General features: G+C 57.0%; 2 protein-coding genes across 4 annotated transcripts; one reads left to right on the forward strand and one right to left on the reverse strand.

Annotated features, from left to right (window-relative positions):
• Nucleotides 1–289: 289 nt before the first annotated feature.
• On the forward strand, nt 290–7,330 carry KIFC2 (kinesin family member C2). 3 transcript variants are annotated; one of them, XM_044780892.2, is made up of 18 exons: nt 290–526; nt 758–839; nt 998–1,149; nt 1,258–1,396; nt 1,562–1,686; nt 1,766–1,831; nt 1,922–2,050; nt 2,467–2,544; nt 2,657–2,771; nt 2,846–2,955; nt 3,417–3,525; nt 3,634–3,791; nt 5,137–5,241; nt 5,325–5,446; nt 5,535–5,658; nt 5,773–5,902; nt 5,992–6,248; nt 6,370–7,330. In XM_044780892.2, the coding sequence occupies exons 1-18, from the start codon at nt 428–430 to the stop codon at nt 6,622–6,624; spliced, it is 2,355 nt and encodes a 784-aa protein (XP_044636827.1). In that variant the 5' UTR covers nt 290–427; the 3' UTR covers nt 6,625–7,330. The 3 variants fall into 3 exon arrangements, with proteins under 3 accessions (XP_044636827.1, XP_070338001.1, XP_070338002.1); XM_070481900.1 differs by having other exon boundaries at nt 6,555–7,324; XM_070481901.1 differs by having other exon boundaries at nt 5,992–6,263; nt 6,305–7,322.
• Nucleotides 7,331–7,341: 11 nt separating this feature from the next.
• On the reverse strand, nt 7,342–9,196 carry FOXH1 (forkhead box H1). Its single transcript, XM_014858196.3, has 3 exons — nt 8,813–9,196; nt 8,369–8,473; nt 7,342–8,268 (listed from the first exon to the last, which is right to left on the reverse strand). The coding sequence occupies exons 1-3, from the start codon at nt 9,110–9,112 to the stop codon at nt 7,465–7,467; spliced, it is 1,209 nt and encodes a 402-aa protein (XP_014713682.2). The 5' UTR covers nt 9,113–9,196; the 3' UTR covers nt 7,342–7,464.
• Between the last annotated feature and the right edge of the window lie 11,076 nt (nt 9,197–20,272).

Genomic DNA, 20,272 nt, shown 5'->3' on the forward strand with positions numbered 1-20,272 from the left:
GAGGGGGCGGGGTGTGGGCGGGGCTTCGCGCTAGGGTGGAGGGGGCGGGGCTGTGAGGGGAGGAGCGGGGCTGTGCGGGGAGTGGAGGTTGGACACCCGTGGGCGGACAGCTCCAAGGATGAGCGTGGTGGGGCGTCCACGGAGGGCTGGGAGGGATTCCGAGAAAAGGGGGTGCGGGGTCCGTTGGCGCTCTCAGCCCTACGTCTCCGCGAAATAGAAGGGGGCGCGGGGCAGGTGTCCGCGGGGGTCCCGGGGCCACCTGTCTCTGGCACCCCCTTTCTCGGGCGCGCCCCCTCTGCCCGCGGAGCCGGGCCGTGGGGGCGGCCGCTCTGAGCATGCGCACCGCCTGTGCGGCGGGCGGGCGCCGAGTCGGGGCGAGGGGACGCGGGGTGGCGCGAAGCGGGGCCCTCTGCTGCCCCGCACTCCCATGTACGCCTTCTACTCGCTGCTCATCTACATCTTCTACAGCCTCTTCCGCAGGGATGGCGGGGCCGCGGGGCCCGCCGACCCCGGGGACCCGGCGCAGGTGAGTGGGGGCGGGCGCAGCGCGGCCGGCGACCCCTTCCTGAGAGCTGCTTTGCGGGCCCGCGCAGCGTAGGGCGCTGACGCTGGGGAGGGGGCCGCGCGGAGGACCCCGTGTCGTTCTGGTGTTGGGAGCAGAGACCTCAGCCCCAGCTCCTCTGGTCCAGTTTCCTGAGGGAGAGAGCCCGGCAGGCTGCCTGGCCTCGCCTCAGGGGCTCCCCTGCTCGCTCCCTAGAGGGCCCGCAGCAAGCCCGGGGGTCGCCGCCGCCCCGACCAGCCCACGGCAGAACTGTGGACCGAGCTGACCGGCTTGGTCGGTAGGTACTGTCGGTGCGTCGGGGGAGCCCCGCCGTCCTAGAGAGGGAGGGGTGCCTGTGACCTCCTTGGGACGGAGGGCCCGGCAGGTGCCATCTGGTGCCCTGGCCTCCAACACGTGACCCAGCGCACCTTGCCCTCCCACCACCTGGCCTCGCAGGCTGCTCTGAGTCTGAGGATGGGCCGGTCGGGGGAGCCGAGGGCCGCGCAACCGAGGTCTCCTTGGAAGAGGCTCTGGTGCGTCTTGCGGAGTTCCTCTCGGCCCAGCTGGGGGCGGAAGAGAGCTGCGGGAATCCTCCAGACGTGACCAAGGTGAGCGGGACTGAGGGTCCTTCTCCGGCAACCCGTTATCTCCCCAGTCCTTCTGGCCTCCACGTTCCTGTTCCCGTCTTCTCCGCCTGATTCTTACTTCCTTCACAGCCTGGTGATGTTCCCCTACTGTTGACGGTGACCGGTCAGCTTTTGGCCCTCTTGGCATGGATTCGGAGCCCCAGGGGAAGGCAGGCCCTGCCCCAGGGGACTCAGTCAGCCTCGGGGGTGCAACCCTCAACTCCCGCTGGTGTGTAAAGAGTAGTGAATTGAAAAGGGAGCGTGTGGAGGGAGTGAAGCCCACTAGAGCCTGAGTGGCGTGGAGTACGGGGTCCCAAGCCTAGCTCTGCTCTGAAGGTGCCCCTTTTTCAAGCCAGAGACCTCATCAGTCCTAACTGGGTCTACCTCACCCCAGGGCCCCCATCCCAAGAAGAAAGCCCTTCCCTTTCACCAAGGGGTGAGACCCAGGGGCAACAGTCCCCCCAGTTGGAAGAGGACCAGAGAGCTTGGCAGCGGCTGGAACAGCTCATCCTTGGACAGGTGAGGGGCCCAGGAGGCAGCAGGGACTGGGGGGGACAGGAAGGAGGTGCTCCACCACGTGTCCTCTCCTCCTTCCCAGCTGGAAGAACTGAAGCAGCAGCTAGAACTGCAGGAGGAGGAGCTGGGCCGGCTGCGCCTGGGAGTGGTGAGGCTGCTGGGGGCGGGTCCAGGAGCGGACTCAAGAGAGAGGGCCCCCGACTTTCAGGTGAGTCCTGAGGGCTTCTCTCTCCGCCAGGGGGCGACAGACTCGGAGAAGAGGGTTCAGCACCTTACTCTGGAGAACGAGGCCCTGAAGCAGAGCCTGAGCCTCACTCGGGACCTCCTGCTGCACTGGGGCCCCGGCCCCCCCACCAGGGCCCCCCAGGTACCCTGCTCCTTAGCTGCTGCTTCCCTGCAGTCTGGGGCTCCTGCACACTGGCCTCCAGCGATATTGCTCAGGCTTTCTCAGAATGTCCTGAATGCTGGAACAGAGGCAGGGGGCCCTCTGTGACCTGAAGGGCCAGGGCCCCAGGACTGTGGCTAGGCCCTGGGATGGTCTGTGCAGGACAGCCCCATCAAGGAGACTGCTGCCTATGGGAGAACTCCTTCACCCCGTCCCGTGGCTCCCCTGAGTGACTGACCCCAGGAGAACAGAGGGACCTGGGGAAAGGACCTTTGCATGGACTTAGGAGGCATGGGTCTGCCTGCTCCTCTTGACTTGACTTTCCCAGCTGGAAAATGGGGCTGCTGGAGCGCCCCTCCCACATGCTGACCTGGCTGCCCCCCTCCCCCCTCCTGCAGGATGAGGCAGAGGCACTAGTGGAGCTTCAGGGCCGGCTTCAGGAGGCCCAGGACACCACAGAAGCTCTCCGAGTCCAGGTGGGTGCTGGGCCCAGGGGCCAGAAAGGCTGGGGCACTGGGGAGAGGGGCATCTGAGGTGGGGACTGTTAAGTGCCCTATCCTCAGTAATGGGTGGCGTTGGGCGGGGCAGCTGGGGGTGCAGGAGGTGCAGCTGCAGGGCCTTCGGGGGGCCCTCCGGCAGCTCCAGCAGGAGACTGAGCAGAACTGCAGAAGGGAGCTGCAGCAGATGCATGGGCAGCTGGCAGGTAAGTCCAGGGGCTGGGGGGCTCATGGAAAGGCCACGGGTTTGGGCTTTCCCTCAACAACCTTCCCCTGCCAGGACTCCGGGCACGCATGGCCAGCCTGCGTCAGGGCTGTGGGGACCTCCGAGGATTGGTCAGCACCTTCACGCAGAGCTGTCAGGGTTCGTTGAGCGAGGCCCAGGGCCAGGTCAGGACCACCTGCCCCCTCTCTTGACACATGATCTCTGGGGAGCCCCATCACTGTCCTTCCCTCAGGGAGCCCCTGTCCTTTCTCCCTTCCCAGCCTGGGAGCTGCCTGCTCTGATGGAGGACGTAGGCTCTGGAACCAGAACAGTCGTGTGACCCTGTGTGCGATGTCACTTCTGGGTCTCGTTTTTGTCTTGTGCCAACTGGGGTGACAGTGAATCTCTCAGGATTACCAAGAGCCCAGAGGAGACAGATGATGTCTTTGTCCGTGGGCCTCCTCAGATTCCTGGGTTCCATCCCAGGTCCGCAGAAGGATGTTCTCAGGGACCTGAAGCCACTGAAAGTTGCAGATCACCACAGCTGTGTGGTCACACGGTGGCTCCACATTGCTCTCAGCACCCACCCCATCAGCTCCTCCGTCAGCAGTTCCCTGCTGTCTTCATCACATCCCTGTTCCCCCAGGTATCCTGGGCCCTGGGAGCACTGTCAGCCAGAGGGGCTGGGACTCAGCTCCCTGAGGAGCAGCAGAGGACCCCAACTGGATGCCCAGGGCGACTGCTGGAGCTCAAGGGTATGGCAGGACCGGGGAGTGGAGGGGTGAGGGGCAGGCTGAAGGAAGTGGAGCCTCTCCATGCTTCATGGCCCAGGAGGCAGCTCACTGGCCTGCTCTCCACCTCAGGAAATATCCGTGTGCTGTGTCGGCTGAGGCCAGGAACACCCTCCAGCCTGGTGTGCTCAGAGCCCGGCCCGGGTGGCAGTGTCACCACCTGTTATCGAGGGCGCCAGCATCGCTTCCATCTGGACTGGGTCTTCCCTCCAGATGCCAGCCAGGAGGAGGTAATGCTCTGCCCTTGCACCTGTGTTCACCTTCCTTCAGGGTCTCCTGGAGTCCAGAAGGCACTCTGGGTTCCCCTTTTTAGTCTATTTGTCCTCCCAGGAGAGAGAGTGGCTGGACTCCAGCAGGGAAAAGAAGGGAGCCGGAGGATCTGGGAGGCAGGACTGGCAGGCTAGCTGGGCACTTTCTTTCCTTCCAGACTCAGCAGAAAACAGAGGCTCAAGCCCCAGCCTACCAGCAACTTGCTTCACACACTCTTTCTCTGTCACACACAAACTTTGCCGCTAGAGCTTCCATAGCTCAGGAAACAGACTCAGGGCCAGGAGGGGATGAGGTACGGGGCAGAGCTGGCTGAGACTCAGACCTGTGCTGGCCTCAGAGGGACAGACGGTGTGATGAGAGTGCGTGGCAGGTGTCCAGGGCGCCCTCCCCCACTTCCTGGAGTACAGCTGTTTTCCACTCACCTCTCTTGTGTATCCCACACACCACCCCAGCCTCACGTGCTGCCCCAAACTGCAGCCCTGCACGGGCCCCCCGTTGTCCACTGCCTCACAGGCAGCCCTTCTGGACAGGGCCCTCCAACTCCATGTGTCTGAATGAAAGAACCAAAGGCATCTGTCACCGAGCCCCCTCATCTCTTCCCCATCTCTGCAATGGCACCACAGTCCCCCCAACCACAGTCCCACCACCATGGTCACCCCCAGAGCTTCCTCTCAGTCATGGACTCTTAGTGACCACACGGCAATTCTAGATTCTGCCCTCATGGCCAGCAACCAACACTTCCAGCAGAACTGACATTACCAGCCACCTTCTAAGCTGGAAAGCTGGCATGTCATTGGTCAAAAGGCTCCTGTTGGCATCCAGTTGCCAACAAGATACAAGTCCCAGCCCCACGTCCCCCTCGGCTACCTCTCTGCAACCTCCCAGGGCCCAGGTTCCAGCAATCCTAGTTGGCCCATCCTTCACACCCTGGGGCCCTTTTGGGCTCATCATTTGTGTGCCAAGCACTGCTCTAGTCTCTCAGCACATGCTCCCCTTCAGCCCTGACGACGGGGGCCATTACAGTCTTCAGCTCACAGAGAGAAACCTCGAACAAAGAGGATGAGTGACTTGCCTCCTGTCACACCCAGGGTTTGAACCTGGTGCTCCAGCCCAGCATCTGGGCTCTTGACTGCCATGCCCCCAGCCTCCCCAGTACTCTGCACCACCTCTTCTCCTTCTTTTCTTTGCCTGGAAAATTCTTGAAAATGCCCACTTCTCCAGGGAGCCTCCTCTAGAGCCTGCCTCCCAGGGGAATCAAGCTCTGTTCACACCTTGCCCCACCCCTCGCACTCCTCTTGCCCCTAGGTCTTCAGGGAGCTGGAGCCGGCTGTGCTGTCCTGCCTTCGAGGCTACAGTGTCTGCATTTTCACCTATGGTCAGACAGGGACTGGGAAGACCTACAGCATGGAGGTGGGAAGGGGGCACACTCTGGGTGGCTCCTGGGGCTAGGGACTGGGATGTGAGCCCGATGTGGCACTCCATCCCGTCCCCAGGGCCCACCCGAGGACCCTGGCATAGCTCCTAGGGCGCTGCAGTCATTGTTCCGGGAGATGGGGACCGGAGGTCAGCACCGCGTGACCCTCAGCATGGTGGAGATCTACAACGAGGCTGTCAGGTCGGCACCGCCTCCTCCCCACCCCTAGTCCCAGAGGCTTCTGGCTCCCCGGAGAACCCCCAAACCAAGCCCTCCCATTTCTCACCAGGGACCTCCTAGCCCCAGGGCCTCCCGAGCGCCTGGCCGTGAGGCAGGGCCCAGCAGGCCAAGGGGGGATCCAGGTGGCTGGCCTCACCTACTGGGACGTGCCCAACCTGGAGACGCTGCACCAGGTAAGACTGCCTAGTGTGCAGCGCCGCCCTCCAAGGCCCCGCCCTGTTCTCCCACCTGGGGGCGCAGACCCTGCAGCACGAGCAGCAGGCAAGCCCTGTCGCTCCGCCCTCCAGATGCTGAGCCTAGGGAGGAGCAACCGGGCCACCGCCGCCACCGCCATGAACCAGCACAGCTCCCGTTCGCACGCGATGGTCACGCTGACGCTGCGCGCGGCGTTCCCACCGCGCGGTCCGGGCCCCGCAGGTACCGCGGCCTGCGCCTGAGCCCTGCGGGAGGCCTCGTCGCACCTGAAACCGGGGCGCTCTCCACGTCGGACTCGCTCGCCCCTGCAGGCACGCTGCACCTGGTGGACCTGGCGGGATCCGAGCGTGCCTGGAAGGCGGGGGCGGCCGGCACGGCGCGGGGAGACTCGGACGGCGCCCAGCGTCTGCGGGAGGCCCGGACCATCAACCGCTCGCTGTTGGCGCTGGGAGGCGTGATGGCTGCGCTGCGGGCCCGCCGGCCACACGTGCCCTTCCGCGATTCGCAGCTCACGCGCCTGCTGCAGCCGGCGCTCGGTCCCGGCGCGACTGCCGTGCTGCTGCTGCAGGTGGGCGGGGGCGGCGCGGGCGCGGGCGCGGGCGCGGGGCGGGGCGCAGGGCCAAGGGGGGCGGTCTGCACGCCAGGCTCCGCCCACTCGGGGGCCGCCCACCAGTGCCGCTCCCCCGCAGATCTCCACGCGGCCCGAGGACCTCGGCGAGACTGTGTGCTCGCTCAAGTTCGCCGAGCGAGTGGGCCAAGTGGAGCTGGGGCCGGCCCGGCGCCGCAGGGCCCCGCGCTCCGGGACGCCCTCCTCGCTCAGCACCGACACACCACTCACTGGAACCCCCTGTACCCCCACGCCACCCCCCGGCAGCCCTCCAAGCCCCGGCCCCGACAGCGGCTCCAGCTCGGCCCTCGTGCCCCCGGAGGACCTGCCCTCGTAATCCTGCCCAGGGAGTCTAGGGTCGCACTTCTGTCGGCGGAGGCAGCGAAGTTTCTACACCCAAACAACCTTCTTGACCTTTTGGGGGCCCACTGCCCCCCAAACTCCCAGAGTTGCCCCTCCCCCCGCCCCGCGAGGAGGAGTGTTAAGCCTGGAAAATGATTGCTCCCCAGGCCCTCAGCTCCCTCCTTATCACCATTTGCTGTTATCGCGGCACACAGCAGGGATCCCAGAGCCGCGGGATGGGACGCAGACCCAGTTACCGACCCCACCACCAAAAATCAGACTTGCCATTAAAATCTTGTCTGTTCCTTTACTGTGCTCTTCCCCACTACCATCACCAGAACTACTGTAGGGTCCTTCTTCCCGATCCCTTTTCCCCAAAAAGGTGCTATCTCCTTCCCAGACAGTTAAGGGGGCACAAGACTTAAGGCTGGAGCCGCTATTAGGTTGTCCCTCCCCCAGCCTGCAGCCAGGGAGGGGAGGCGACAGATGGTGATGGATGGATGGATGGATGGACGGACGGACAGACGGCCAGAGAAGGTGGGACCTGGAAAGGGACAGGAAAGGCTACTCCAAGCACAGCCCTGCTCCTTCCAGCTTTGCCTCTGGGGGTAGGAGAGGCATGACTGACCATCAGGGCCAGGGTGGTGCCCAGCTGGGCCACAACCCTTCGTGGGGCTGTCCAATAAACATTGTGGACTCAGAACAGCTGGTGTCTCATGTTTCAAGGCTCTGTGGCCACAGACATCTCTTGGTCCTCTTGGCCTTGGTTTCCCTTTAACAAGCCAGTGGCAGCAGGAGGGGATGGGAGAAGCAAGCAGCCCCTGCCCTGGGAGCCTCACAGGCTGTACCAGGAGAGTAGCCAGCCTGGGGTGGGGGCAGCCAGGTCCCGGGGGTGGCTAATCCACACATCGTAGATGCTCTTGTTGGGTGGCACCCCTTGGAAGAGTGCATCTAGATCCCAGAGCAGCCCTGGGGGGCCATGGGTTTCAGGAGCCACCCCCCAGTAGGCTGGGCTGGTTGATGGTGGGCACTGGGGACAGGATGTGGGTGGTAGTGGAGCCAAGGGCATTACCACGTTGGGAGTGTAGGTGGGCAAGTAGGAGGTGGGTAGCTGCCCCCAAAGTGAGGCCCTGTGGCCCCCACTGGCCAGTCCCCCAGAGTCTGGGGTACCTTGCAGTAAGTGGAGGGGCCAGGTTCTGGGCTGAGGGGAAAGGGGCGAGGGCCTGCTGGTTCTCCCCTGGGAAGCCTCCCCTTCTGCTCTCATGGGCCCGGGGAGGGGGCAAAGGGGCCACAGAGACCTCTCAGAGGGCAGGGGCTGAGTGGGCACCACGTCCTCCCCACTGCGCGTGGAGCCTGCCAGACCTGGGCTGCTCCGTGGCGCCTCCTCCCCGGGGTCCCCTAGCAGAGACTTTATGCTGAAGCCCTCGCTAGGCGGAGGTTGGGGACTGGGCGGCCGGTAGGGCCGGCCGTGCAGCACGTAGGGGCCCAGATCCTTGGCGAAGGCCCCCCGCACGCCCCTGCTCTGCCAGCGCCGGCACAGGGCCGTGTTCTGCAGCCGCAGCGCCTCGGCGGGGATCAGGCTCACGTCGACCGCCCAGAAGTTGCCCTTGGCCTGGGGCTTCGCAGGATCCTTGGGCACCTGGTTGTGGGGGCAGGCTTGGGTGGGGCCGTGCGACCCCGGATACTCGGGATTACCGCCCCCGCCCCGCCCCCCGGCCCCGACCCTCGCCCTGCCCCACCTTGCGGAAGCATCGGTTGGAGGAGAGGTTGTGGCGGATGGAGTCCTTCCAGCCCTCGTAGTCGTCCCTGAAGAAGGGGAACACGGCCTGGACCTGACGGATGATCTGAAACCACGGGGCGGCCGGCAGGCGCTGTGAGCCGGGGCGCGGAGGGGGCAACCACCCCTCCCCCACAGCTGGGCTTAGGGGCGCCCCAGCGCCGCCCCCCTCAGAACACCTCTGAGCCCGAGGGAGAAGGGGGCACCTCCCTGAAAAGGGTCTCGCCTAAGCATCTCAGCCCCCTCGCCAGGTGCCCAGGCCGGAACTGGCCGCGCTGGCACAGCTGGGTAGGGCCCGGTGGGGGTGGAGGCCCGAACCTGAGCCTGGGAGTAGGTGGGGGACGGGTCTGGGGTGTGAAGAAAGTGGGGGACCTCGGAGTGTGAAGAGAGTGGGGGACCCTCTCACCTGGGCCAGCTTCAGCCTGCGGGAGGGTGCGGCCTGGATCACCAGGGCGATCATGGCCAAGTAGGTGTAGGGGGGCTTGTCATGCCGCAGGTATCTCTTCTTCCTCCTCTTGGGGGGCTGGGAGGCCGACTCCGCCCCGGGGAGCCCCAGGCGTGGGTTGCTGCAGGGCCCCATGCAGGGGAAGCCGACAACGTGGGCAGAGGCCTGGCCCGTGGAGGGCGCAGGGCACTGGGGCAGTGTGGCGAGGCAGGGCCGGGGCCTGAGGCCGGGCGGGGGCAGGCGGGCCGGACCCTTTATCATTCGGATGGAAGGGGGAGGGGAGGGGAGGCAACGAGAGGGAGGAATACGGCGGTGGGGGAGGGGAGCGTGCAGAGGGCTGCCACAATTAGCAGGTTTCAGTTAATCTGAAAGGGAGGGGCAGGGAAGATTCCAGTGGGGGCTGCAGGCGGCCACTCAGGCCTCATTCCTCACCCCTGGGCTGCCTTCAGCACCCCCTATGACCTGGAAGGAAAAGCTCTTGGAAAGAGCCTATGACCCAGGGTTACTTTACCCCTTCCGTCCAGAGTCAGTCTCAGGCTCCCATTTAACCCACCCGGGAGTGATTTGCCCAAGCTGAGCTGCCAAGAGTGGGTGGGTCCTGCTGAGAGTTCAAGGCCAAGCAGCTAGCAGGTCCTGGGTGGTGGTCTGGAAGGGCTTCCTGGAGGAAACATAAGGAAAAAGGAGGGGCACAGTTGACTCGAGATTTTCCCAGGGACTGCTGAAGGGTCCCAGCAGGGTCTCCAGGCTCTGGAGACCACTTCCGTCCTTGGTGCTTGTCCACAGTGGATCCTGGGAGCTGACTAGCCCTTATTACTCACTGTGCACCTCACCTGCCCTGAGTGAGCTGTACCTGCCTGGCCCCAGAGAACGTCCCGGAGGCAAGCTTCCCTCCCTCCTCTTCTGGTCCTCTGGGTCCAGATGCTCTGGAGGTTGCCCCCGGGGAGGATGCCCCTTGTTTCTTGGGGGCATTTGGGCAGTGCCCCTGTATGGGTATGCATGGAGGAAGAGATCTTCTAGCTGTAGGGGTTTACTGGACACCTCTTGGAGCCAGGACTTGAGGATACATCCTCATAGGTCATGGTCCCTGCCCAGGAGAGACTGCAAGGACCACCTGGCTTTGCCCTGGGTGGGAGTGAGTCCAGGTGTGCTGTGTGTGGGTGAACAGGAAGGGCTTCCCAGGCAGCTAAGGCCCCGTGGCTTAGTCTAGAAGGAGGGAGATGCTCCCCAGGCAGGTGAGGACTAGTCTGAGTGGAGGAGGAGCACAGAAGAGGGAATAGAAGCTTAGGCTGCAGAGGCCTGTGTGGCCAGCACCCCCTGTTCAGGCCTGGCCAGAGCCTCTGAAGGCTCTAGCAGGCACAGGACCTAGCCCAAAGGTGTGGTCCAAGAAAAATGCCTCTGGCAGCTCTCCTGAGACTCACCAGTCCTCCTAACTCCCACGCCTTCTTCTGTCCCCTCACTTCCTCCCTGGCCATCTGATCTGTGGCCCTCCCCTCAAGTCATTCAAGGCCTGTGGTCTGTACCCTGCCCCAAAGCCCAGATGTGTGTTGTGTCAACTTTCCCCGCCACACACACACCCAAGTTTGCCCAAGAAGGTATCAGGCCCAGGGCACTAGCAGTGGTGCTTGGTACTGGTACCAGGGCCCCCAGACCCAAGGGATGCCACAGGAGCACAGGGACACATTTTATATCAGTTTACTCATCTTTTATTGTGCAGCCCCTGACCCCATACACTTAAAGGGTTGAAAATCCACAGCATACAGTGGGTGTCCAGCTCCTACTGAGGCACTGAGGGAAGGAATGAAGGATGGGTGCACTGGAGGAGGAAGCCTTGGGCTGAGATGGATGATGTATGTGGGGTACCACATTGCTTCCCCCACTATCTCAGACTCTCCCTTCAGACTTCACCTGGCTTTCTCTGGGCTCCTATGTCACTTCCTCAACTCCTTTCAGTTCCCAGGGCTCTAGTTAGGGGGTCCTTGTGTCTCACCAGGCTGTTACTACCTATAGCCTCCTGGCCCCACTCAGTTAGCAAAGAGGTCTTTATCTCCTACAAGTCTTTTTTTTTTTTTTTTTTTGAGGAAGATTAGCCCTGAGCTAACTGCTGCCAATCCTCCTCTTTTTGCTGAGGAAGACTGGCCCTGAGCTAACATCCGTGCCAGTCTTCCTCCACTTTATATGTGGGACTCCTACCACAGCATGGTGTGCCAAACAGTGCCATGTCTGCACCCGGGATCTGGACCAGCGAACCCCGGGCCGCTGAAGTGGAATGTGCGCAGTTAACCACTGTGCCACCGGACCGGCCCCCTCCTACAAGTCTTAAGTCACCCCTGTCCTCCTCTGGTCCTCCCTTGCTTTCAGGATAAGGCCCAACTCCTTGGTTTGGCATTCAAGGCTCCTGTGTCCTGACTACTCAGGTCTGACCACACTCTCCCTGTGGCCCTGCTAAACCACTATCTCAGCTGTTTCCCATTGCTCCAATGCACCAGGTCCTTCCACTTTTGCGTATGCTGTTCCCTCTGCCCGTGATGCCTCTGCTCTGTCCGGTGAATTCCGACCCTTCCTTAAAAGCCCAGCATAAATAGATGACCACCCTCTGGGAGTCCTTTGACTACTTGCCTTTCCCGTCCCACCCGGGCGCCACCCGGGCCCCACCCGCGCCGAGGGTGTCCTTGCCAAAGAGAAGCTCACACGCCGGCATCAGCAGCCGCACTAGTCCACCAGTTGCTTGCGGCAGCCCCGCCCCCGGGCAGCTCGGCCCCGCCCCCGGGCAGCTCGGCCCCGCCCCCGGCACCCACGGGGCGCAGCGGCTTCCGGCTCTGGGCCGCGCGGGCCGGAAGTATAGCGTTGCCATGGCGAGGGCCCGGCGCGGGGCCCGCCCCCACGGCGCCGGGAGTAGCGCGGGGCCGACTGACCAGCCCACGGGATCCGATCGACTGCGCTGTGGCGGCCTGCGCGAGGCGGAAGGTGAGGCGCGACTTCCGGGGGTTGCAGCGGGAGAGGAGACCTGGCCCCAGGGGGAGAGAGGAGGCCGAGCCCCCGCGTTGGGGGCACAGGAGGCCGGGCCCTGGGGTCGGGGGCAGAGGAGCCCATGCCCCAAGGGGGAGAGAGGAGGCCGAGCCCCGGGCGGGGAGAGGAGGCCGGGCCCCGGGGTTGGGGGCAGAGGAGGCCGGGCCCCGGGGGGAGAGAGGTAGGGGGCAGAGGAGGCAGGGGCTCAGGGGAGAGGAGGCCGGGCCGCGTTCTAGGGGCGTGAAGAGGAGGCTGGGCCCTGCTGGGGAGGTGGGGGCGGGGGAGGCCGGCTCAGCTGAGCTGAGCGAGAGGGAGGAATAGAGGGAGATTAGATCGGGATGAGAAGCAGAGGAGGCCAGGGCCCAGATGGGGGTGTCCTTAGGAAACATATCTGGCCAGCACACAGAGGCCAGGGCAGAAGTCTCCGCACGCCCGCCTCGGGCGCAGGTGGAGGAGGCCCAGGGCAGCGGGTGCTAAGGATCACAAACGGCTTCTAGTAGTGGCAGCCTGTGAAGGCCAGCAGTAGGGCTTTTCACGTTTTATCTATACGGTAGTTTTCATTCTTGCAGCCTGTTAGTCAGGTAGGCAGCACTAGAATTATCTCCATTTTCTGCCGAGGAAATTAAGGCCCCCAGAGAAGTGACTTGCTCAGGTTTTGTGTGGGCTTTAGAGGTAGGCCAGAGGAGAAACTGGAGCCTCTCTGGGGCTAATTCCTCACATTTTCAGGGGTTCAAGTGACCTTACTTGTAACGTGGGAATCCTGGGCTCCACCTTACAGAGTGAGGTCAAGGCCAGAAGTACCTAGTATGTGTTGGAAGTGCCTGGCCCTGTGCTGGTGCAGAGGTGCTCCAGGCCTGCGAGGGAATCCACTACTGGCTGGGGCCCCTCGTTGTCCTGGAGCAGAGGCTCAGGCGACCATGGGATTAATTTCCATGGGTGCAGAAGGGAGGCTTGTATGGAGTCATTCCAGGTTTTGGGAAGCTAGAGAAAGGCTGGCTCTCCCCAAAGCACTGGGTCCTCAACTTGGGGGTGGAGGTGGCGGTAGGGGTACCACATTGCTCTTCTCAGAGCCTCTCTTGGCCCAGCAGTGAACCCTCCTGTGTCTTTGCTCCTCCAGGTGCTCCCCCGGCAGGATTGGAGTTTCCCTGGGAGAAGTGTGAAAGGGCCTCTGTGCCTCTGGTTGTGCTGCCTAGTTCACTTTGGGATCCCCAAGGAGAGCCCCAGCCTGGGGTCTAGTTGCTAAGGGGCTGGTGGCTGCCCAAAGGAACCTGCACAGAGGCTAGCTCTGTGCTCCTTATTGTGATGGATGTGTGATGCTCTGAGCCGCCAGTTGCCTGCCCCTGCCCCCTTTCCCCACCCCTCAAGCTCTTGCTCAGAGCTGAGATGGGGAAGCTTTAGCAGGTCCTTTTTTCCCTTGTGATGCCTGCACTGGATTTCTGGCCTGTTGGCTGGAGCCTCCTCTCCTGGCTCTCCACTGGTCCATCCTGCCCTCATCCCTCATCTGCTTGGGGTGTGCCTGGACTCTGCTTTCCACAGAGTGTTGCCTGGGCTGGCAGGCACCTAGGAAGGGGGTCCTGTATCTGTGGACTCATTGATGGGGTCTGTGTTCTAGGGATTTATGAATTTCTGGTCTCTACCAACAGCCTGTCTCCACTGCATGTGGTTTTGGAACATCAGTCTCAGGTGAACTTCTGGTGACCCAGCACACCATATCTGCCCTAAGAGTGGCCCACCCCAGTGCCTCTGCCACAGTCCACCTGTTAGCCAAAGCAAGACATCTGGTGGCAGTTCCAGGCTCTTCTCTCACCTCCAGGTTCTCTCAGAACTTCCTCCTGGATATCCCTGCTCTTGGCCCTTCCTGTCCATCCCTTCCTTCAAGTAGCTTGCTTCTGTGGCTCCTTCTTCCTCCCGGGATCACAGCAGTTGCCCCGGCTGGTCCTCTTGGCTCTATCTCAGCCCCTGCCTTCCTCCTTCTCACCCTAGCCAGAGTGATGGGTTTGAAATGCAAATTTGATTTTTATACTCTCCTCCTTGACATCCTTTCCCACAGACTTCAGGATAACACTCGCCTGTCTTTGCAGACTAGGTCCTGTCCTCTGCCCCCTGACCCTACCCTTGACTACCTTTCTGTGTGTGTCATGCCATACTGAACCCCTGCATGGTGGTGGAAGGGAGAGAGTGAACCTGCCCCCACCCCTTCTGTGGCCTTGGGCAAGGCCACCCAGCACAGCAGGCTGAGCAGGAAGGGCAGAGAGGTCCAAGAAAGTCTAGTTCCTCATACACCTAGGGGACAGGGCCCCATGGAGGAAGAGCAGGTGCTTGCCTGCTGGGAGCCCTGTGAGAGCAGGTGTGGTAAGGCCTGACAGTGGATGTTGGATTCTAGGCTGTGTCCTTCCTTGATGGCCGTGACAAACACAAAGATGGGACACATTGGTGCTGGTGGAGGAGTGCATAGGAGGTGGGGCCATGGAGATGGGGCCTGCAGACAAGTCCACAAAGGAGTTTCAATGTGTGTGGGAGATGGAGAGACTGGAGTTGGCTTGAATGGCGAGGTCAGCAGGGATCCAGAGAGGTTGTGGGCTTGGGTGGAGGAGTGACTGACAGCCTTGAGGTCCCAGGCTGGCAGAAGAGGGCTGAGTGCGAAGTGGAGGTGGAGAGTGGGTGGTGGTGCCGCCAAGTGGCTTGAAGGAGCTGGAGTCCTCGTCTCACTCTCAGCCCCATCTTGCCATGCCAGGATTCCCTGAGACCTCGGCCATTGTTTGACCAGTGCTATTTTGTTGCTTTTGTGTAAGTGTCACCCTCACCCCCCTAGAACCTCCTCCTGTTTTGGAAGGAGGGGAGGGTGGTGCAGATGCAGGTGACCCCCTGGGAGCCTCCAAGACTCAGATGAAGGGGTCAGTCTCCTGAGGAGCCCTCCCCACCATCCAGGTAGCTTTGAATGTCCCTCCCTGTGCTGGCAGGGCATGGGGCAGAGCCTTGCTGTTGCCCGTGGACCTCCCATGTTTCCTCTGGGCAGAGCTCTGGTTGGGCAGAGGGAGGTGTGTGAGGAGATAGCACGGCAAGCAGGGCCCAGCTACGCAGGGTTTAGGGGCGAGGGTAAGACTTCTGGATTGTACACTTTTATTTTTTTACATCAAACTTTGTCGAGGTGTAATTTACATACAATAAAATGCACCTATTTTAAGTATACAGTTTGGTTGTTTTGACAGATGGCTTCATCTTTGTAAACACCACCATAATCCAGATGTGGAACATTTCTGTCACCCCCAGAAGTTCCCTCATTCCCTTCTGTGGTTAGTCGTCCCTCCACCTGGCCCCAGGCAACCACTGATCTGCTTTCTATTTCCATAGATTCACTGTCCCTTTTATAGAATTTCGCATAAATGAAATCATACAGAATAAATACTTTTGTGTCTGACTTCTTTCACCAAGCACAGTGTTTAGGAAATCCATGTTGTTGCACGTGTCAGTAGTTCATTCTCTTTTTTTTGCTGAGTGGTCTGGTATTCCATTACGTAGACAGACCACCATCTAGTCTATACATATACCTGCTAGTAGCCATTTCACTTCTTTCCAGTTTTGGCTGTTGTGAATAAAGCTGCTGTGAGCATTCGTGTATAGAGGTCTTTATGTGGACATATGCTTTATTTTTCTTGGGTTGAAATGATGGAAATGGTTGCTTGAAGTATGTGTCTAACTTTATAAGAAAGTGCCAACTGCTTTCCAAAATGGTATTATTGTTTTACATTCCCAGTTGTTCCATATTCTCTTTAACTCAGTATTGTTGTCCTTTTATTTTTTTTATTATTTATTTATTTTGAGGAAGATTAGCCCTGAGCTAACTGCTGCCAATCCTCCTCTTTTTGCTGAGGAAGACTGGCCCTGAGCTAACATCTGTGCCCATCTTTCTCTACTTTGTATGTGGGATGCCTACCACAGTATGGCTTTTTGCCAAGCGGTGCCATGTTCCGAACCCGGGGTCTGAACCGGCAAACCCTGGGCCACCGAGAGGCGGAATGTGCGAACTTAATCGCTGTGCTACCGGACCGGCCCCATTGTTGTCCTTTTAAAGTCTAACCATTCTCATAGGTGTGTAGTGGGAGCTCATTGTGGCTTTAGTTTGCATTTCCCTAATGATGAATGGTGTTGAGCATCTTCTTGTGCTTATTTTATTGGTCCTTTGTATATCTTCTTTTGTGAAGTGTCTGTTCAAATCTCTTGCCCTTAAAAAAATGGGTTGCATATCTTATCAAGTTTTAAGAGTTCTTGGGGGCTGGCCCCGTGGCCGAGTGGTTAAGTTTGTGCGCTCCACTTCGGCGGTCCAGGGTTTTGCTGGTTCAGATCCTGGGTGTGGACATGGCACCGCTCATCAGGCCATGCTGAGGTGACATCCCACATGCCACAACTAGAAGGACCCACAACTAAAAATACTCAACTGTGTACTGGGGGCTTTGGGGAGAAAAGGAAAAATAAAATCTTAAAAAAAAAAAGTTTTAAGAGTTCTTTGTATCTTCAGGATGAAAGTCCTTTGCCAGATATTTGTACTGCAAATATGTTCTCACAGTCTGTGGCTTGCCTTTTAGTTTTCTCACTGGTGTCTTGAACAGCAGACACTTTTAATTTTGATGAAGTCCAGTTTGTCAGTTTTGTTGCCTTGTGGTTTGTGCTTCCTGTTATGGTGTAAGTAGAGGTGAAGGATCATTGTTTTCCATTTGGATATCCACTCGTTTCCAGCACCATTTTTGAAGACCATCTTCTCCCCCTTGCATTACTTTAACACTCTTGCTGAAAATCAATTGACAGTATATGTGTGGGCCTATTTCTGGATTCTCTATTCTACTCATTGATCTTATGCTAATATCCCACACATTTGATGATTGTAGCTTTATAATAAGTCTTGAGATCATGTATTGTTAATTCTCCAATTTGGTTTCTCTTTTTCAAATCATTTTGGCTCTTCAAGATATTACACCCTCCTATATAAATTTTAGAATTAGCTTGTCAAGTTCTACAAAAAGGCTTACTGAGATTCTGATTGGGATTGTATTGAAGCGATAGATCTATTTGGGGGAGAATTCACATTTTAACAATATAGAACATGGTATGTTTCTCCATTTATTTAGGTCTCTGTATTAATTATCTATTGCTATATAACAAATTACCCTAAAATATACTGGCTTAAAGCAATGAGCATTGGGGCCAGCCTGGTGGCGCAGTGGGTAAGTTCGCATGTTCTGTTCTGCTTCTTGGTGGCCCGGGATTCGCTGGTTTGGATCCCGGGTGTGGACATGGCACCGCTTGGCAAAAAGCCGTGCTGTGGTAGGCGTCCCACATATAAAGTAGAGGAAGATGGGCATGGATGTTAGCTCAGGGCCAGCCTTCCTCAGCAAAAAGAGGAGGATTGGCAGGAGTTAGCTCAGGGCTAATCTTCCTCACCAAAAAAAAAAAAAAAACAAAAACACCAATGTGCATTTATTATCTCACAGTTGCTGTGGGTCAGGAATTCAAAACTGGCTTAGCTGGGTGGTTCTTGTTCAAGGTCTGGTGTGGTTGCAGTTCGGATAATCAGCTGGGGCTGCACCGTCTGAGGGCTGGACCCGGACTGGAGCATCTGCTTACAAAGTGGCTCCCTCATGTGGCTGTTGGCAGGAGGCGGCAGTTCCTCACACGTGGGCCTTTCCATAGGCTGCTTCAGTGTCTCACAACATGGCAGCTAATTTCCTCGAGCCCCAGCTATCCGAGAGAGCGAGAGGCCATGTCGCCTTTTACAGCCTAGTCTCTGAGGCCAAGCATCGTCATTTCTGCTTTTTTCCTGTTTGTTAGAAGTGAGTAACTAAGTCCAACCCGTACTCGAGGGGAAGGGGGTTAGGGTCTGCCTTTTGAAGGGGTGTCAAAGAAGTCCATGCTGTTTACCATTTTCCGTTTTCCACTTGTTTATTGCCAGTACGGAGACATCCAGTTGATTCTGACATATCATCCTTGTATCCTACAACCTCACTAACTATACCTATTTATTCTAGTAGCCCTATTGTAGATTCCTAAGGATTTTCTACATGTCTTCTGCATCTAAAGAGTTTTACTTCTTCCTTTTCGATCCGTATGCTTTTTATTTCTTGCCTTAGTACATTGGCTAGGACCTCTAGTACAGTGTTGAATGCAGTGGTGAGAGTAGATAACCTTAGCTCGTTCTCAATCCTAGGGGAAAGTGTTCATTCTTTTCCCATTAGGCATGATTTACTTGTAGGTTTTTTTTTTTTTAAAGATTTTGATTTTTTCCTTTTTCTCCCCAAAGCCCCCCGGTACATAGTTGTCTATTCTTAGCTGTGGGTCCTGCTAGCTGTGGCGTGCAGGACGCCACCTCAGTGTGGCCCGATGAGTGGTGCCATGTCCGCGCCCAGGATTCGAACTGACGAAACATTGGGCCGTCTGCCGCGGAGTGTGTGAACTTAACCACTTGGCCACGGGGCTGGCCCCTACTTGTAGGTTTTTTGGAGATGCTCTTTATAGGTTGAGGAATTTTCCTTCTGTTTCTAGTATTCTAAGTTTTATTATTATTATTTCTTTTTATCATGAATGGAAGTTGAGTTTTGCCAGATGCTTTTTCTGCTTCTACTAATTTGATTGTATTTTTAATTAAATTAAATTAATTAATTTTTTTGTGAGGAAGATTAGCCCTGAGCTAACATCTGTTGCCCATCTTCCTCGTTTTGCTTGAGGAAGATTGTACTTGAGCTAACATCTGTGCCAATCATCCTCTATATTTTGTATGTGGGATTCTGCCACAGCATGGCTTGATGAGTGGTGTGTAGGTCCGTGCCCGAGATCCAAACTTGCGAACGCTGGGCCACTGAAGTGGAGCACACAAACTTAACTACTACACCACTGGGCCAGCCCCAGGTTGTATTTTTTTAATAGTAAACTATGTTGGTTTTTAAAATGTTAGACCAAGCTTGCATTATTGGAATAACGCCCATGTGGTCATGATGTATTAGCCTTCTTATATTTTGCTGGATTCAATTTGGTAATGTTTTTTAAAGGATTTTTGCAGCTATTCATGAAGAAATGTCTGTGATATTCTTATTTATTTATTTTTTTAAAGATTGGCACCTGCGCTAACATCGGTTAGCAGTCTTTTTTTTTTTTCTTCTTCTCCCCACAGCCCTCCAGTACATAGTTGTAGATTCTAGTTGTGAGTGCCTCTGGTTGTGCTCTGTGGGACGCTGTCTCAGCACCGCCTGATGAGCGGTGCCATGTCTGTGCCCCAGATCCAAACCCGCAAAACCCTGGGCCACTGAAGTGGAGCATGCGAACTTAACCACTGGCCACAGGGCTGGCCCCTGTGGTGTTCTTAACTTGTCGTGTCTTTGGTTTTGGAGTCAGGGTAATACTGGCTTCATAAAATGAGTTGCGATGTCTTTCTTTCTCTTCTATTTTCAGAAAGGGTTTTTGTACATTTGGTATTTTTTCTTCTTTAAGTGTTCCCTATAGTTTACCAGTGAAGCCATCTGGGCCTGGAGTTTCTTTGTGGGGAAGTTTAACTGCAAATTTAATTTCTCCAATAGGTATGGGGCTATTCAGGTTTGCTATTTCTTCTTGAGCCCATTTTTATAGTTTGTTTCATTCAGGTAATTTGCCTGTTTATTTGTGAAACAGCAATTTTTTCTATAAAGGGCCAAATAGTAAATATTTTAGGCTTTTCAGGCCATATGGTCTCTCTTGCAGCTACTCAACTCAATATTGTAGCACAAAACAGCCAGAGACAATACATAAACAAATGAGCATGGCTGTGTTCTAATAAAACTTTATTTACAAGAACAGACAGTAGGCCAGATTTAGTCCATGGGCTGTAGTTTGTTGACCCCTCACCTAAATTGTTGAGTAAATTGTTCAGAACATTCCCATTTTTATCCTTGTAGGATCTGTAGTGATGTCCCCTGTTTCATTCATGATATTGGTAATTTTTGTCTTCTTTTCTTGATCATTTTAGCGAGAGTATCAATTTTACAAATATTTTCAAAGGAATGTCTTTTAGTTTCATTGTTTTCCTCTGTTTATTTTCTATTCATTATTTTCTGCTGTTATTACTATTTCTTTTTACTTACTTTGGGTTTAACTTTCTCCTCTTTTTCTAGCTTCTTAGATTGGAAGCTAAGGTCATTGATTTGACCTTTCTTCTCACTTAAGCATTCAAAGGTTGGAATTTCCTTCCAAGCACTACTGTAGCTGCATTTCACGTATTTTGGTATGGTGTGTTCTCATTTTCATTCAGCTCAAAATGTGCTCTAATTTTCATTGTGATTTCTTCCTTAGCCTGTGGGTTACTTAGGAGTATGCTTTTAAGTTTCCGAATATTTGGGAATTTTTCCACATTTTCTTTGTTACTGATTCCTAATTTCATTCCATTGTGGTCAGTGA

Source organism: Equus asinus, chromosome 12 (assembly GCF_041296235.1).
Source record: "Equus asinus isolate D_3611 breed Donkey chromosome 12, EquAss-T2T_v2, whole genome shotgun sequence".
Lineage (NCBI taxonomy): Eukaryota > Metazoa > Chordata > Mammalia > Perissodactyla > Equidae > Equus > Equus asinus.

Excerpts from the sequence above, each read along its gene's own strand:
- KIFC2 (XM_070481901.1), top strand. The coding sequence starts at position 428 with ATGTACGCCTTCTACTCGCTGCTCATCTACATCTTCTACAGCCTCTTC. Across the intron at positions 1,832-1,921 it reads GCCGGCTGCGCCTGGGAGTG|GGGGCGACAGACTCGGAGAA; the intron begins GTGAGGCTGCTG and ends TCTCTCCGCCAG. Across the intron at positions 3,526-3,633 it reads GCGACTGCTGGAGCTCAAGG|GAAATATCCGTGTGCTGTGT; the intron begins GTATGGCAGGAC and ends TCTCCACCTCAG.
- FOXH1 (XM_014858196.3), bottom strand. The coding sequence starts at position 9,112 with ATGATAAAGGGTCCGGCCCGCCTGCCCCCGCCCGGCCTCAGGCCCCGG. Across the intron at positions 8,474-8,812 it reads GCAGGCTGAAGCTGGCCCAG|ATCATCCGTCAGGTCCAGGC; the intron begins GTGAGAGGGTCC and ends CCGTGGTTTCAG. Across the intron at positions 8,269-8,368 it reads CCAACCGATGCTTCCGCAAG|GTGCCCAAGGATCCTGCGAA; the intron begins GTGGGGCAGGGC and ends CCCCACAACCAG.